This window comes from Platalea leucorodia (assembly GCF_965183815.1).
Source record: "Platalea leucorodia genome assembly, chromosome: 13".
NCBI lineage: Eukaryota > Metazoa > Chordata > Aves > Pelecaniformes > Threskiornithidae > Platalea > Platalea leucorodia.
Window position 1 is genome coordinate 2,285,558 of NC_138835.1, and position 15,231 is coordinate 2,300,788.

Consider the following 15,231-nt stretch of genomic DNA (forward strand, 5'->3'; position numbering starts at 1 on the left):
TTAAAATATTCTTTAATCTCTCTAATCTAGACACAAGGTATCTAAATTAAGAGAAATCAGTTAATTGATTTTATCTGAAAACCGTATAAATTCCTACTGTGTTCTTTTAAGTGAATGGAGTTGCTTGGACCAGTGAAACACCCAGGCAGAAGAGTCACACATTCAACTGCCGGATGATGGTGAAAACCTCTCACGATCTTTTGGAAGATGTAGGCAGCCACCAGGATACGCGGCAAAGATACGAAACAATGCAGTGCTTTGCTCTGTCGCAGCCGAGAGCTATGATGGAGGAGGGGGAAGGTAGGAAATTTTGTGGAATTACTTTGCACAAAAGAAACCTCCGAGTAAAGGTTTCTGGTATTTGGTATCTGTTATGAAACCTGTAGCTTCCGCAGTCCATTTTTGAGTAAGTAGGAACAGAATGCAAAAACTTAAATTCTTACTGCTTATACTTCCACTTCAGCAACGGAGGACGCTTCAGCTATTTTATTAGATGCTTTAATAGAATAAAACAGGAGAGAAGTTAAAGAAGAAACATTCTTTTTTAAATACAGATTTGCAGTCCTGTATGATCTGTGTGGCACGTCGTATCACAACTGCAGAGAGGGTATTTCCAACAAATCCAGAGAGCTTTATTACAAGACATGATCTTTCAGGTGAGAAACGTACCCAAGATGAAGGTATGAAGGGCTCTCTTATTTGTCCGTGTGCTCTTGTTTTAAATAAATCAAGTATGTAAATAAATGGTGACGAGCAGAATTCATACTGAGAATTCCCAACTGGTTTTTGCATTATACCTCTGTTGGCAGTGGGCTATAACAGCCGCCGTGGGACGCACTTTCTGTCTCTGCGCTAGCGTGCTGGTGTTTGGCAGCTTGCTGTAAAGCGTTACTTGGCAGCATTTCAGATGGTTGTCATTGTGCTTTCCTTTACACATAAGAAATATTTTGAATCATAACTGAAGCTAATGAAAGTTCTTTAGAATCCTTGTATTTTTCTACAGTACGTGAGCTAATGTTTAAAGTGTTTTATGCTGTGTAAATTGAAATACTTACATAATCTAGATGGGGCTTTTTCAGATGCCCGTTAGTGTTCATGATGTTCATTTGTGGATGTAGCTGGTCAGTATTTTTGAAAATTTTACTGTGTATGCATCCTTTGGGTGCCCAGAACCAGAGGCTAAAGTTACCGTTTTCTAAAGCTCTGGCATTAACCTGTGGGTGCTTAACTTCCTCTTACTCAGTTATCTAAATCACTTTGAATATTGATATTTCAACAGCAGCATCACATTCTCACATGGCAGATAATTCATAAACGTAACTTCTGCATACTCCAAATTTGGTGTTAGGCTGATGAACAATTAAAAGGCTGATATTGGAGCCTTCTGAAATGTTCCGTATTTATACAAAAGGATTGTCATAGTCATAAAGAGTTTAACTTGTCTATTTTCTTTCCTGTTACAGGCAAACTTGTCAACATTGATACAAACTCCTTACGGTCTTCCATGAGACCTGGCTTTGAAGATATAATTCGTCGGTGTATTCAGAGGTTCTTATGCCATAATGATGGACAGGCATGGTCAAACAAACGCCACTATCATGAAGGTAAAAATCTGCTTGCAGTGTTGGTCGTACTGCTTCTCCTAGTGGCCGCGTTTTTTTCTAGAAAACAAAAATGCTGAGTTCTACCTGTGTTCATTTTTTTCATATTTTTTGTTAGTGTTAATTGCTGTGACTCATATTTACAAGCTGAAGGAGAACGATCTCTTGAGAAACAGAAATTCTGATGGAAGTTATTTGGTTTTTCTAACGTGTCTCTTTTGACAATTTCCATGGAAAATATCAGATACGTGATCCGGGAGCCTGAAGTAATCTGTTTTTCTACAGATGGATATAGCAATGATGATGACAGCTATATTTCTGTAATAATATGTAATCCTTAATTATCATTAGCTTGTTACCTTTGTTTAATAGTAGTTTGACTTTCTTTTTATTGTGATTCAGCCTTTCTTTTGTTAAAGGATAGCTCACTAAAAGTGGTAACAGTTGTGTTGATGCCTTGTTCTTATTCAAGACACAAGGGCTCAAACTGTTTTCAGTGTTCCAGTGTTACGTGTTTTGTAATGCTAATTTGGTAACCTTGATAGAGAAAGTGAAGTACAGCCACTGTCGTCAGTGAGAAAGATGGCATTTTCTAAGTTTTCTAAACTCCAGTCCTTTTTAAGGATTCACAAAGTAATTCAAGTAGACGGGATATTAAAAAAAGAGAAACTCACGCTGGGAAAAACTGGAGTTTCCGTTCCATTGGAAGTTCTTCGACTTAACTGATTAAATAAATCCTGAAATAACAAGAAATCTGGAGCTCAGATTAAAAGCAGTGGATTGCACAATTTTTTGATTGAAATAAAACTTCTAAACTTAAAAACACTTCATCTGAAGGCTTCCAAGTTTCATTTCTATTCCATATTAATTACCTGGATATTTTAGTGCAATTAATATTTAAGTGTTGATGAGTCCTTCTCCCCAAGGAGAAGCCATGGAACCCTACTAACCTCACCTTGGAAGTCCGTTACCAAATGTCGAACTTTGCCAGCTGTGCGTGGTGAGCACAGAATACTGAAGCATCAAAATAATCTTGTTTGCTTTTATCTTCCCTCTACTCATTTAGGAGAAAATGCAAAATACTTCCTTTTTCTGAATATCTATCTTGGGTCTGTCTTTTTTTTTTTTTTTTTTAATTTTTTTTAAATCTTCAGCAAATGAAGAGTATTGTGTTAAAAAACTGTAAAGTGCATATTAGTAATTCTTGGGTTTTAAAAGCTGAACGGTATTTGTGTGTTTCCTTTACAGCTTATACACAAGGTCATGCTGAAACCCCATTGTATCGGTTTTCTTTAGCGGATGGTACTATAGTGACAGCGCAAACAAAGAGTAAATTATTTCGAAATCCTGTAACTAACGACCGCCATGGATTTGTCTCTACCCACTTTCTTCAAAGGTGAAATCAGTGGTATCTGTTTGTCATTTAAGTGTCATAGCTTTTAAAAATATATCTGACCTTGAAGATACCTGAAAAAAACAGTATACCAAAATATTTTATCTGATTAAAACTCAAACAGAGGGGGAATAACTTGGGAAGCAGAGTTGCATAGCATACAGATAAATGTGTCAACCTAACGCTGACGCTCCCCACTTAACTGTGTGGCGGAAAGAGTCACAGTCAAAAGAGGGGTTTTTCCTCAGTACCTCCATGGAGCCTGTATTAGGTATTCATTATTCTTTTGGATTAACATTTATAATGATGAAACACTGAAAATAGAAATGCTCGGTTACATGCTTTATCTTACTCTTCTTAATTGCAAGCCAATTAAAAAGACAACAGAACCCCCTCAGATGCGTCACTGATGTCTCAAAGTTAAATGCACCTGAAATAGCACTTCCCTGACCTGATCTTGTTGATTGCAAGAATAAGTGAAACGCCGCCCTGGAGGGAATCTGTCTGCTTCTGGCATTAAAGAGCCTCCAGATGCTGGAAAAGGAGTAGCTGAGGTTGTTCGGGGTTAGTGTGCGCAGCAGAATGGTGTGGTGCATTGACTCAGGAAGGGACTAAAAGAAGGAAGATGGTTAAACTGATAAATCTGACTAATGATGGCTGATGACGGCCTTTTGAGGGGGTGATACTGTATGTACTTACAACTCAGATCACCGAAGGGCCAAGCGCTTCTGTAATGGATAAATGAGAGGCATGGCTTAGTTCTCCTTTTGTGGAAGCTTGAATTCTCACTGCTCTTTTTGAAAAAATATTTGGAAAATTATTTAATAGTGTTATTCTGTCTTTGTAGCACTTGATTCCAAATAAGGTTTTAATTTGTTTTCTTGGGATTTCTGGGGATGTCATTGAACTTACAGAGAACAAAATGGATATCGGCCAAATCCTAATTCAGTTGGGCAAAACATCAGAACACCTGTGCCTGGAAACACAAATCCCGTTGGTGGTCTTATGAACATGTCACCTGGTCAAGGCGTGGCGATGCAGAACAGGAGCTACGGTCTGGGAGATCCCAACGCAGTGGGTCAGCTCAGCAGCGCGCGATATGGAGGCCCGGGTAATATGGGGCCGGTGAGCTCTGGACCCGGCATGCAGTCCTCTGCTTATCAGAACAACAATTATGGGTTAAATATAAGTAGCCCACCACACGGTAGTCCTGGTTTAACTTCCAACCAACAGAATCTCATGATATCTCCTAGGAATCGGGGGAGTCCAAAAATGAGTTCACACCAGTTTTCTCCAGTTACAGGTATTTTATTTTTGCGATAAGATTTTTTTTTTTTTTTTAAAAGCTGTCTTTTCACTTTTATCTGAATTCCATCTTTCATTGTTTTTAGCAGTTCTATAAGATCTTGTATGTGTTACTTAAATGTAGTACACCTAATTTCATGGTAAAAATGTATTCTAGAATAATTACCTCAACGTGGCAGTCATATATCATCCACAGGAAAAGCAGATACAGACAGTGCTGTAGTCTGATCCGTTTGATCTCTGCCGTGTGATACAGGTATGCACTCTCCAATGGGATCTGCCAGCAACGCCGGCAACAGCACCTTCTCCAGCAGTTCTCTTAGTGCTCTTCAGGCCATTAGCGAGGGTGTTGGAACTTCCCTTTTATCAACGCTTTCTTCACCGGGTCCAAAGTTGGATAATTCCCCAAACATGAGCATAGCTCAGCAAAGCAAAACGAGTACCCAGGACTCCAAAAGCCCTTCTGGTTTGTATTGTGAACAGAACCAAGTGGAAAGTTCCATCTGCCAGTCAAACAGCAGGGATCTCCTTAGCGAAAAAGATAGTAAAGAGGGAAATCTGGAGGCATCTGAAAGTCAGAGAGGACCATCTGAAAGCAAAGGGCACAAAAAACTGCTTCAGCTGCTCACGTGCTCCTCAGATGAAAGAGGACATTCTGCAGCATCAAACTCACCTTTAGACTCAAATTGTAAAGAATCTTCTACCAACGTTACCAGTCCTTCAGGAGTTTCCTCGTCAACATCTGGAGGGGTGTCTTCCTCCTCAAACATGCATGGGTCGCTGCTGCAAGAGAAGCATAGGATTTTACATAAATTGCTGCAGAATGGTAATTCTCCTGCGGAGGTAGCCAAGATCACAGCTGAAGCCACTGGTAAAGACACGTATCATGATGCTGGTAATACAGCCCCCTGTGGAGAAGGCACCGTCAAACAGGAGCAACTGAGCCCAAAGAAGAAGGAAAACAATGCTTTGCTCAGATACCTGTTAGATAAAGACGATGTTAAGGACCCGCTTTCCAAAGAGGTGAAGCCTAAAGTAGAAAGTGCGGATAATAAAATGGGACAATGCAGTAGTTCTACAATTCCTACTTCTAGTCAAGAAAAAGACATGAAAATAAAAACGGAACCAGCGGAGGAGGTACGGTATAATGTAAAATGATGGTGGTGACCAAGCCGATATTTTCTTATTACAGCGAATGGCTAAATACAGAACACTCTCCTTAGTGTGCGTGCGTGAACGTTCCTGGAAAGTTCTGTGCAGATGGTGTGAAACTGTGCGCCCGGGCGTTACTGTCAGTGAAAAGGCACAAAGAAAGAGAACTACAGGATATGTATGTAATCAGATGTGCTGTGCTGAAGTCCTGGGCTAATGCTACCTTTAAGTTATGGTACAATTAAGGTAGCGTATATTTACAAATTATTCCTTAAAATCAGATCTTTAACATCTGCTGTTTCACATAGCACATGTTTATTTTTATGGCTTATTAGGAAACGGGGCTGTAACCGCCTCTGTAATTAGTTGGCAAGATGATAGCAAAAGGTAAAACATGATTTCGTTTTGAAAATATAAACCGTACACAAAAATGGGTAATACTTAAAATAGCTATAGATTGGTTTTAGCTCATTGATTGGTTTTAGCACTCTGTTTTGTTTTTTTTTGTTTTCCTTAAATGAGGGAAAAATGTTGTGCCAAATACATATGTATTCAGCATTCAAGTAAATATATGTATATTTATTTGTTTCAATGTTTCTAGAGTTGAAATTCCAAGAAATGTCATGATATGGCAAACTATTACCACGGAACAACTCTCCTGAAAGCAGCAGCACGCGTGTTAGGGACAGCTGTTCTTACCATTATAAAGTGTAGATAATATTTCTTTCGTATTTAGTTCCTAAGTCACATTTGGAACTGCTTCAAAGCAAATAATAGTGGTCAGCGTGGCAGAGTTTACTGAAAACACGTTGATAGCTTAGAACTTGAATTTCCCAAGTCAGCAATAACTATGTAAATAAAAAATTACTGCTCAATTTTTATATCAGCTAATGGCTGACTATAAATGAAACACCTTGTAGCATGTTTTTGAGTACCGCTTGTGGAGAAGTCACCGACGCCTGTGTGTTGGTACCCAAGGCGTAGTTTCAGTCCTCGCTCCTGAGACCCGATTAACGGCGGCAGAGAAGCTTGTTTTGTGACGATACGAATGCACTATATGTGCAATTCTTTTTCTGTTAAAACTGCATCTGGTTTAAAGACACATTTTAAAGGAAGGTTAGGGCTCCAACTGACCAGAAGAATCTGTGGGTACTTTCCACGTGGTGGTGTGGTTACTGGTGTTCCAGCTCGCCTTTTTCTGTATGACACACACATTATTTATCAGGGATTGGTACGCATTCTTGACATTGTTTGCTCTCATTAGTGTTTTTATCTTTGTAATTTGTGATGACTGAAATGTTTATATTCAAAGGCGCTTTTCGTTTTACTTATGTGTACCTCCGGTTTCTCTTAATTCTCAAAATTAGCCAAGCAAAATACTCTTTAAAAAAAAAAAAAAAAAAAAAGTAGATAAATGATACCTGAAGTTGTTTGGAAATTGAGAGGTAGCCCAAGGTACTGCCAGTGAACTAAAACATTTCAGTTGTATCTTTTAAGATTAGCGAGGAGCTAAATAAAAGCTGAAGGACAGCCATACGATAGTAAATAACCTTGGTATTTTACTGCATCTTTTTCAGATGAGTGGAGACCTGGATAATTTGGATGCAATTCTAGGTGATCTGACTAGTTCAGAGTTTTACAATAATGCTATGTCTGCAAATGGAAATAACCTTGGAACAAAGCAAGCAGTATTCCAAGGAAACGCCCTGTTGGGTAAGGAATTTCATCTAATGTCACTTTGGTTTTAAAATTAGTGTTTTCTTCTTACCTGATGTAAACATGATGCATCCCCAAATCCTTAGAGAATACTTTCTCGATCTGCTATACCTTCAAGGACAAATGTAATGCAAAATGGCTAATTCTGCTTTCACAGGCTATTCGCTGTCTTGACAGCACTCGCCTACTGTGTATCCCATGAATAACGTTAACTTCAGTTTCTTATTTTATGGTTTCTTCTGCGTTTGTCTAACGTAGATTTCTCAGAGACAAGACAAAGGAAAAATGTTTTGTGAGTTGTAAATTAAAATGGAGAATTTCCGTTCCTTACAGATGACTAGGGAAATAATATGGGATCGGTGGCAAGCTTTTGATTTCCCACTTATTCTATGCGAAAACATCTTGCGGCCCGCAAATTCTCATCAGTGCTCCTCCTCGACATTGAAAGGAATGCCCTGAGTAGGAAGCTGAGTGGGAGGGAAGGATAACCTTGCTAACAGACCAGCGTCACTGCAGTTGTCACTTCCCTTTATGGTGTCGGTCGTCTCTGTTACGTAGGGCAGTAGATTGCTGAGGTAACCTGAGGAGGTGGAACATGGATCATGAGAAGTGTAAAAACAGGTACAAGAAGACGTAAGGCCGCTGGCACGGTTGGCTGCGGAGCGCGGCGATTTCTGGGTTAACCAGCGTGCGCAGGAGCACACCGCGCCTGGAGTCGGCCTGCCCCCGGCAGAACCGTTTGACCTGTTCCTCTCTCCGTGTCAGAGTTGCCCAAGGGCTGGGCAGTCCCCTCACATACATCAGGGAGTCTGTAATACTGGCGTGTTTCAAAATGTTCAAACCGTGGTTCATTACAGAACTTAAATTAAAAATGAACCTTTTTATGTCTCGGGCCAAAGGGAACTGCATTTGGCTTCTCCTGTAACAGGTCCTAGCAGTGTACCCAAAATGTGATTTGTGCAGTGAGAACATGAGCACAATAACTTCCTGGCTTGTTGAGGGTCAAATATGTGTGCCCATAAACAGATCAGGCTTATTTATTGACGTCATTAATGGTATTTTCTATTTAAAACATTTAATTTTTTACCAGGTATGAGGAGTCCGCAGTCTGTGCAGGCTGCCCGCCCACCTTTCAGCAGAGCCGTGTCTTTAGACAGCCCCGTGGGCTCAGGTGCTCCCGCGAGGAATGTCACTGCCTTCTCCATGTTACAAAAGCAAAACTTGATGGGTGGAAGCCCAAGGAGGATCGAAAACCAGGAAAACTTTGGAGCAAATCTGGGTTTGTTGATTGTGTACAAATAGATCTCATTGTAAAGGAAATAGCTTTTATGTAAAAACGTTGCAAGATTTTAATACGAATTTTGGTTAGAAGAAACCTTAACGATGAAGAACATTAATTTTACCATCAGCATGTAAATACTTTTTAATTATTATCCCTAGCTAAGATTATAAGAACATAACTGTTAACCATCTGTGTATTATTACCAGTACTTTACTTTTGTTTAATAGTTAAATTATTGTTTAGTATTTTGAGTTTTGAATTTAATAGATTTTTGATATATAGAAGCAAGAACAGGTCACAGTGACAGTCAGTCATTAATATTTTTAAATATATTCAGATTAATGTAGTTGTTTGATGGTTTAGAGCTTGGCGTGGTAAGCTTTAGATGCTTTTGTTGGAGTTCAGTGAATTGCGCTGTCATTGGCAGGTGTCCTTGTTGGTAAAACAAAACCAAACCCCGTAAAAATAATTCTAAAACCAAAATATGTAACGTATTCTAGATGAAAAATGATGGTATTTTCTGCTCTTCGTTATAGCAAGTGCTCCCAACAGAAGCGTAGCGATGAGTCAGCATCAGTCGGGAGACTGGGGTTTGCCAAACTCCAAGGTGACCAGGTTGGAACCCCCGAGTTCTGCCGCCATGCTGAGAGCAGGACCCGAGTTTGGCCCGGCGCTTGCCAGGCCCCCGGCGGGCGGCGCCGTGCCTGGGCTGCCCGCCCGCTCCGGCAGCGTACCCGGTGCGAGGCCGATGCTGCAGCAGCAGATGGTTCACATGAGTAAGTTCGTCGCTTCGTAGTGTCCTAGCACAACCCCACTGGTTTCTTAGTAAGCGTTCGGCATCAGAATCTTGTCGGTTTTGGTAGGACGCTACCTTTTCATCCAAAGGCTTTTTGAGGTGAAGACTGCTGCTGTTCACTGACTGGGACGTTTGATGACCTTTTGGTGTTCTTTCTGTTTTCTTCTGGTGATACCTGTGTGTTTCATACGCAGATAATTCGTGCCGAGTCTCCAGATTTTGGGGGGATAATTTCTGTGTGTTTCTTTAGTGCGGTACTCTTCTGCTGAATTCCAGGAGCTAAATGCCATCTATAATTATGTTTGAAGATACTGGCATTCTGATTAATTTAATTCATTGTACTTGATATAGATTTTTTTTTTTTTGCTGTTAACTTCTTGGTAATCAGAGTTTTTTAAAGCTTAATTCCTTAAGTATTTCAAAATTCTTCTCACATGGAGTATCCAAATTTTGTATAAAACCACATTGCAAATACAGGTTCTGTTCTAAGTATTCATGTTTGCGTGGGAGAAAATAAGCTGCATGTCTAAAATATGAAGAGAGTCTTAAAGCTTGTGTTTTTTTTCTGTTCTGTATCTCTAACAAAGGTTTAGCCTAGAGCTGAAATTGTCCTGTCTAATGCGCCAGTGGCGGCATGCCCGAAAGGGCCAAAACAGACAGTGGCATTCCTTTTTTCCTTTTTTATTGTGGAAGGCTACCAGGGCTGTTACCAGTTCTCTTAGGCAGACTTACTGTTTCAGTGTGGCCTGTGGATACTAGGCTAAATGAGGACGAAATTTGTGCAGTCCTGACGGAGTCAGAATTCCTCGGCTTGGCTTCCTAGAAATGGTTATTGCTAGGCGATTCCGACAAATGCTGGGAAATGACGGGATGCCACAAACCCTCCTGTGTAGTGCTGAACGCCTCTGGACAGGTAGAAGGAGGGGCGTACTCCCAAGGAGCAAAACGTTGTTACGAACCTTCTGTTTCTTTTGATGTTCACCCTGTTTTGGAGTTTAAAATGCCAGCTGTTGGTGTCACCGTGGCGATGTCTGTCTGCTAGTACCCAGATGTCACTGGCCAGAAAACGCTCTTTTTTTGGATGTAAAGCTGCTGTGTCTGTCGAGTGCCTGTTTTAGGGGATTAGGATTAGAAATGGCGACTCTGCCCTAACAGGGTAGCAGCTTTAGATTGCTGCGTATTTAAATCTGCGGTCTGTTACGCTTCTGAAATTCTCTCGAGTGTGAGTTTATGCATGTATACACTTCAAAACATGCTCACGGAAAGCGCGTGAAGCTGCTTGCCAAAGTGCGTGATCATCCCCAATGCGTTATGTGAACCCTGGGAGAGCAAGAGGACACCTCTTGTTTTTAAAAATCACACAACTGTTTTCCCTTGCAGGGCCAAGTGAGATAAACATTGGCATGGGGGGGAATCCGTACGGACAGCCAGGACCGTCTAACCAGCCGGGATCGTGGCCTGACAGCATGCTGTCCATGGAGCAAGCGCCGCGGGGGTCACAAAACAGGTAGAACTGGGGAAGGTTTTAAGATAAGTTTAAATACAACTGCTCACTGTCAGAAGAATTTAAGACCTGGAAAAAAATGAATGTAGGATATACAGTGGGGATAACAGATGGGAGTCAGGGTCTCTTTCCATTTCTGCTGCTGATAGGACACTGGGTATCTTTTAACCCAGCTCCACAAAAGGCCTTGCTAACAAGATCAAGCAGTCTTTGAGCTGGGAGGCACGGAGAAAAGAGGTGGGAAAATGTGAAATCATGTCTCTGTGGCATAGGCAGAAGCCAGGAGAAAACAGAATTTACATGTGGGCAAGGACACGTGGCAGCTGACTGACATTTTAGGACCTAAATTTGGCACTTCAGTCCTTAAGTCTTACTTCAGCCTCCAGGCGATTATACTGCTTCATCATCTCCAGGTCAATATGTTGCATAAAAATGATGTCTATGCCTTTATCGTCCATAACGGTTGTAATGTGTTTACGTTTATAGACAATTAGTTAGAAACTCTTTGGACGACCTCTTATGTCCAGCACCAAGCATGGAGGGCCAGAACGACGAAAGGGCGCTGCTGGATCAGCTGCACACGCTGCTGAGTAACACGGACGTCACCGGTCTGGAAGAAATAGACAGAGCCTTGGGAATTCCTGACCTTGTAAACCAAGTGAGTGAACAGATTTGGGCCGGTTATTTCCCCAAAACCTGTGCGGGTTTGTTACTTGAAAAGAAAGCGAAGAGGGCCTCCTCCCTCACTCTGTCTCCTCACCTCCTTGTCTTCATTTCCCGAAATCTGCCTTGGAAGCATCTACACCGAGTAGCGATTTTCACTGGAGCAGCTCAGTGTTGATTAAATTTCTCGTGCATTGCAAAAACATAAAATGGCATCTTCTTAGATATCTAAGTTTATTGTAGTATGCCTTGGTATACAGGGGGGTCTTTTTGGGTGTAAATCATTATAATTCTATAAGCAGAGACTTGTGTTGGGTTTCTTTAGTAAACTATTGTCAGCTGAGCTTGGGTTGTGAAATACTTGACTGGCGGTGACGCGTTAGTGAGTAGGACACTTCCCTCTCCTCCGGTTCCGGCTTGAATTTGCATGGCTAGCAAACAGGAACAAGAAATTCTATGAATAATTTGGAACTTGCTAAAACCCACAAAATCACGCTGTCATTTGTGCAAATGGCAGCTTAAAAGCGCGGAAGGGCTTGAATAATGATGCTGCTCTGCCTATGTAAGCAGTGTGCAGCAGAACCGATTTTAAAAAAATCTCTTATTATTATTAATAATAAATTCTGCTATTTCATTCGTCTGGAGACAAAACTAACAGTAATCTGTCCGTGCTATGTCCTGCCCAAGAAACTATTGGTTGTTGTATGCTGTGTTAGCTTTATCGTTTCTTTAGGAATTCCTACTTAAAGAATATACTGCTAGTGAAAACACTTTTGTGTCTGTTGAAAGGGACAAGCTTTGGAACCCAAACAAGATTCATTTCAAGGTCAGGAATCTCCAGTTATGATTGACCAGAAGCCTTCGTTATATGGTCAGCCCTATCAAGGGCAAGGGGCAGCAATGCCAGGAGGCTTTAGTAACATTCAGGGACAACAGCCGTCCTTTAATTCAGTGATGAATCAGATGAGCCAACAGAGCAATTTTCCACTTCAAAGTATGCATCCTAGAGCAAATGTGATGAGACCTCGAAGCAATACACCAAAGCAGCTCCGCATGCAGCTCCAGCAGAGGCTTCAGGGGCAGCAGGTAATCTTTTGCTCCTGCGTTTACACTTTCTTCTTGTTTCGGAATGGAATAAGGCGCACACCGAATTGTGTTGCCTCACGAATATGAAAATTGACGTTACAGCAGATGAGTGGAAGGACGGATCTTTCATTTTGCCGGTGCTTTTCACACCGAGTGCCTGATGGCTGTAGGAGTGAAAGAACCTTTATTAGGACAAGGGTTTCTCCTTCATCAGCCTCCTTAGCTACAGGTGGGATCGGTTCCCGCAGCAGCAGCGCTACTTAACCCAGCGCTCTCGTGCGGCGTAGCTCCGGGGGACCTCTTACCCCTGTTACCAGTTAGCGTTTGTTCTGAATCTCACTGGTACCATTGAACGGGCAGCTGCGCTTCTCCTGTAAATCAAACGTTACTTCTTTTTCACTATGTTTTCTAACTAATCGGTTGGGTTTATTGAAAGACTGGATTGTAGTTTGCTTTCCATTTATTGATGTGATGTCATTTTAGGTATTCTCGTAGAATGAAAGGTGAGAGAGCAGATACAGACACGTAGATCTTAACACTGGGCTGAAAGCACTGCTTAAGAAACTGCTGCATGATTTCAGCATTGAGTTCCCCATGTGAAAACGCAGGCCTGAGATCAAATACAACGTACCGATAAAACTCGGAAAACCGAGATCGAGCTGTGTGGCGTGGAAGGGCAACGTTTCACCCTTAGGAAATACTGCGTTCGTTCTTGGTTGTTCTGTGACGCCGATTCAGTCTGCGTGGGGGTGTGTGGTGGAGAGGGAAGGAGACAGAATTTTATTATTTTAATCAAAGCTAGTGGTTATACCCTTCTGCCCAAAACTTGATTTGGAACAAGTAGATAGTCTGCTATATACTTATTCTTAAAAAGTGCTCATTTCAAGGGAAGAGAAAAATAAAGCGAGTTAGTGCTGCGCTGTTTGGAGGGTTTTTCTTTTTGTGTGCGTTTGAGCTGCTTAACCAAATAATTTGGCGCTTCAGGTACGTCAAACAAGGCAAAAATTAACCATTGCACTTTATGGATTCAGGAGGTCTGTAAGGAAGGTTTTTTGGAGGAGTTGCCATTACTTTGCTCAGATACCGCTATTTTCAAGCTAATAGTGCTAAAATGTCTCTTTCCAAGTTTATGAATCAGACCCGTCAAGCGCTTGAAATGAAAATGGAGAATCCCGTCGGCGGTGGTACCTCAGTGATGAGACCGGTTATGCAGGCACAGGTGGGGTCGCAGGTGAGTGAGGGGCACAGCAGCCATCTGAACAGTAGTTCTTAAATAGCCACATCTTTTACACCTCTGTTTAGAATTTGGACCTTCTGTCATGGTTCCACAGCATTCCTTTTTGTTTTGTTTTTTTGCCCTGTACAATGTAGAAAAGGTGGGTTTTTACCTCTCTCATTCGTGAGATTTCAGAGGGACTCGTTCATTAGGTCATGCTGTCAATACAGCGTGCCAGTAGTCTGTCCCATGGTAGCTAATTTACTTTATCATTTGTTTAGCACTAACGACAACTTAATGAAAGCCTGTGTCTGATATTTTGATGATTTTTGGACTGGCTGTGGGTTTTCTTAACTTTCTGTTCTGGTACTGGATAAGCTGGGTCTTAGTTACAAAGAGTGTAGGTGGTTTGATTGACGTGATTTCCTTTGTAAAAGTGTTTCTAATATGATTTTTCTTTTCTTTGGGGGATAGCAGCAAGGTTTTCTTAATGCTCAAATGGTGGCTCAGCGTAACAGGGAGCTAATAAGTCATCATTTTAGACAACAGAGGATGGCAATGATGATGCAGCAGCAACAGCAGCCTCAGGCCTTCAGCCCCCCCCCAAACGTGACTGCCTCAGGAAGCATGGACAGTGCTCTGCCGGGCCCTCCGATGGCTCAAGTTCCTCCACAGCAGTTCCCCTACCCACCCAGTTACGGTACTAGTACTAACGTGGGCTTTTTGTCTGTCGGGTGTTCCTTTCCCTTTCTTAATTTGTTTTTAATCCAAACTACCTAAATACCAATCATTCTGGAAAATGGGAAATACTTCTACAAAAAAGGATGCCTTTTTCCCTTCCCATCATTGCAAGAAGATGAACTGAAAGTACCAGGTGACGGTAACTGAAGGATGTTGTCTGTCCTTCGTCTTTTAAGGAATAAGCCCACAACCTGATCCTGCGTTCGGCAGAGTATCAAGCCCTCCCAACCCAATGATGTCATCGAGAATCGGACCCTCCCAGAATCCTATGATGCAGCATCCTCAGACAGCAACCATGTACCAGTCCCCGGAGATGAAGGGCTGGCCGTCGGGGAGCATGGCCAGGAGCAGGTGAGCTTCACAGTTACAACCTGTAGCTCAAAAATCGTCTTTCATTTTGTTGAAAGTAGAAGCTACGTTCAATAGCTTGTAGTAGGAAAAGGATTTAGAAGAGGGGAAAATAATGACATCTCTGGTGTCTGTATCGTCCTCGATCCTGCCGGTTTAGCAAACAGACTGATGAAATGTATCTGCTGCATCGCTCAGTTATTCGTGTTGGACCTCTGCAGTCTTTGTAACTGGAAGCAACATTCAGTCTTTGACTATTGAAAAACTAACTTGGGGGAAACACAAAGTTCAGAGCAGTGTTACGGTGGGCGGTACAGCCCTAAGAGAAGCCTCCAGAAAGGTTACAATAGGAAACGCATACACATACTTCTGTGCGTATCTAAACATTCAAAATGCCTTTTGGGAGGGAAATTTCTGTTTCTACGTTC

The 15,231-nt window shown here is 41.7% G+C and overlaps 1 protein-coding gene across 12 annotated transcripts in view; it reads left to right on the forward strand.

Moving 5' to 3' along the window:
* NCOA3 (nuclear receptor coactivator 3) overlaps nucleotides 1–15,231 on the forward strand; it is an 86,634-nt gene that overhangs the window by 66,814 nt on the left and 4,589 nt on the right. For 9 of the 12 annotated variants that reach the window (XR_014229680.1, XM_082326115.1, XM_082326114.1 and 6 more), the window contains 15 exons: nucleotides 112–300; nucleotides 555–656; nucleotides 1,464–1,604; nucleotides 2,850–2,997; nucleotides 3,909–4,297; nucleotides 4,556–5,436; nucleotides 7,029–7,164; nucleotides 8,258–8,446; nucleotides 8,986–9,225; nucleotides 10,626–10,752; nucleotides 11,236–11,407; nucleotides 12,202–12,498; nucleotides 13,625–13,729; nucleotides 14,189–14,414; nucleotides 14,632–14,806. Coding sequence is in view for 11 of the 12 variants with exons in the window: in XM_082326115.1 (XP_082182241.1) it covers nucleotides 112–300; nucleotides 555–656; nucleotides 1,464–1,604; nucleotides 2,850–2,997; nucleotides 3,909–4,297; nucleotides 4,556–5,436; nucleotides 7,029–7,164; nucleotides 8,258–8,446; nucleotides 8,986–9,225; nucleotides 10,626–10,752; nucleotides 11,236–11,407; nucleotides 12,202–12,498; nucleotides 13,625–13,729; nucleotides 14,189–14,414; nucleotides 14,632–14,806 (3,517 nt within the window). In the remaining variant the exon portion in view is untranslated. Of the gene's footprint in view, nucleotides 1–111; nucleotides 301–554; nucleotides 657–1,463; nucleotides 1,605–2,849; nucleotides 2,998–3,908; nucleotides 4,298–4,555; nucleotides 5,437–7,028; nucleotides 7,165–8,257; nucleotides 8,447–8,985; nucleotides 9,226–10,625; nucleotides 10,753–11,235; nucleotides 11,408–12,201; nucleotides 12,499–13,624; nucleotides 13,730–14,188; nucleotides 14,415–14,631; nucleotides 14,807–15,231 lie in introns of those variants that run through there. The other 3 variants (XM_082326111.1, XM_082326113.1, XM_082326112.1) reach the window with 3 other exon arrangements.